General features: G+C 41.0%; 1 protein-coding gene across 2 annotated transcripts in view; it reads left to right on the plus strand.

The window, feature by feature from the left end:
• Nucleotides 1–420: 420 nt before the first annotated feature.
• Nucleotides 421–788, plus strand: part of LOC147626023 (glyceraldehyde-3-phosphate dehydrogenase B, chloroplastic-like) — a 3,309-nt gene continuing 2,941 nt past the window's right edge. For both annotated transcript variants that reach the window (XM_086817591.1, XM_086817592.1), the window contains exon 1: nt 421–570. In XM_086817591.1, coding sequence (XP_086673717.1) covers nt 529–570 — 42 coding nt within the window. In that variant the 5' untranslated portion in view covers nt 421–528. The remainder of the gene's footprint in view (nt 571–788) is intronic.

Consider the following 788-nt stretch of genomic DNA (forward strand, 5'->3'; position numbering starts at 1 on the left):
CTGCCCTCAAGTCTTTTGTGGGAAAGGACTCTAATGGTTCTAGCTTGTGAAGTTGGTGGCAAATGGAGTCCAAGGGTGGCCACATCGTGAAGTAGTGCTCGAAAAATGTGGGTTATATTATACTTTATCAAGTTGAAATTTGACATTGTCTTTATTTTGAAGGAAAAAAAATCATACATTTTAGGTATAATCCTGGTATTTTAGGGATAATCCTTGTATTTTCTCTATTTTTTAGTACTAAATCATGGTTACTTTCAAGGAGCACCAAAATGTGTAAGAACGATGTTAAAACCTTTGAAGTGATGATGAGATGGGGCCCAAGAAGGGACATAATTTGGGAAGAGCCACACAACAAAAAGAAAAGAGGAGAAGCCACGTGTCAAGCAGAGAGAGCCTAATCCAGATGTATGATGATGAAAAAGGTAGAAAGAAAAAGGTGTGTTCTGAACAACAAGGCAAGTGATTCAGTGTGAGTTCGTTCCTGCTGTTTGCCAACCGTCATTGGCTCAGCCTACTAGCTCTCTGGCTATGGCGGCCTCCACTGTTTTCAACCCAGTCTATGCTGGCAAAGTAAGATCTTCATTCAATCCCTGATTACTGCCCCCATCACCGCAAACCCTCATCTCTAACCTTAATCTCTCACTCACCCACATCCACCTTTGATTGATTCATGCTTTAATGACTACAGAGCCTTGTTATTAAGCCTTTAGCACACATCTGTCTTCATTGTCAAGCTCACTAATTACTGCGAATGGTTGTCATTCATCCACCAACTCACACCCATTCTT

The sequence above is a fragment of the Cibotium barometz genome, chromosome 23 (genome assembly GCF_041138505.1).
Source record: "Cibotium barometz isolate CiBa-2024 chromosome 23, ASM4113850v1, whole genome shotgun sequence".
Taxonomy (NCBI): Eukaryota; Viridiplantae; Streptophyta; class Polypodiopsida; order Cyatheales; family Cibotiaceae; genus Cibotium; species Cibotium barometz.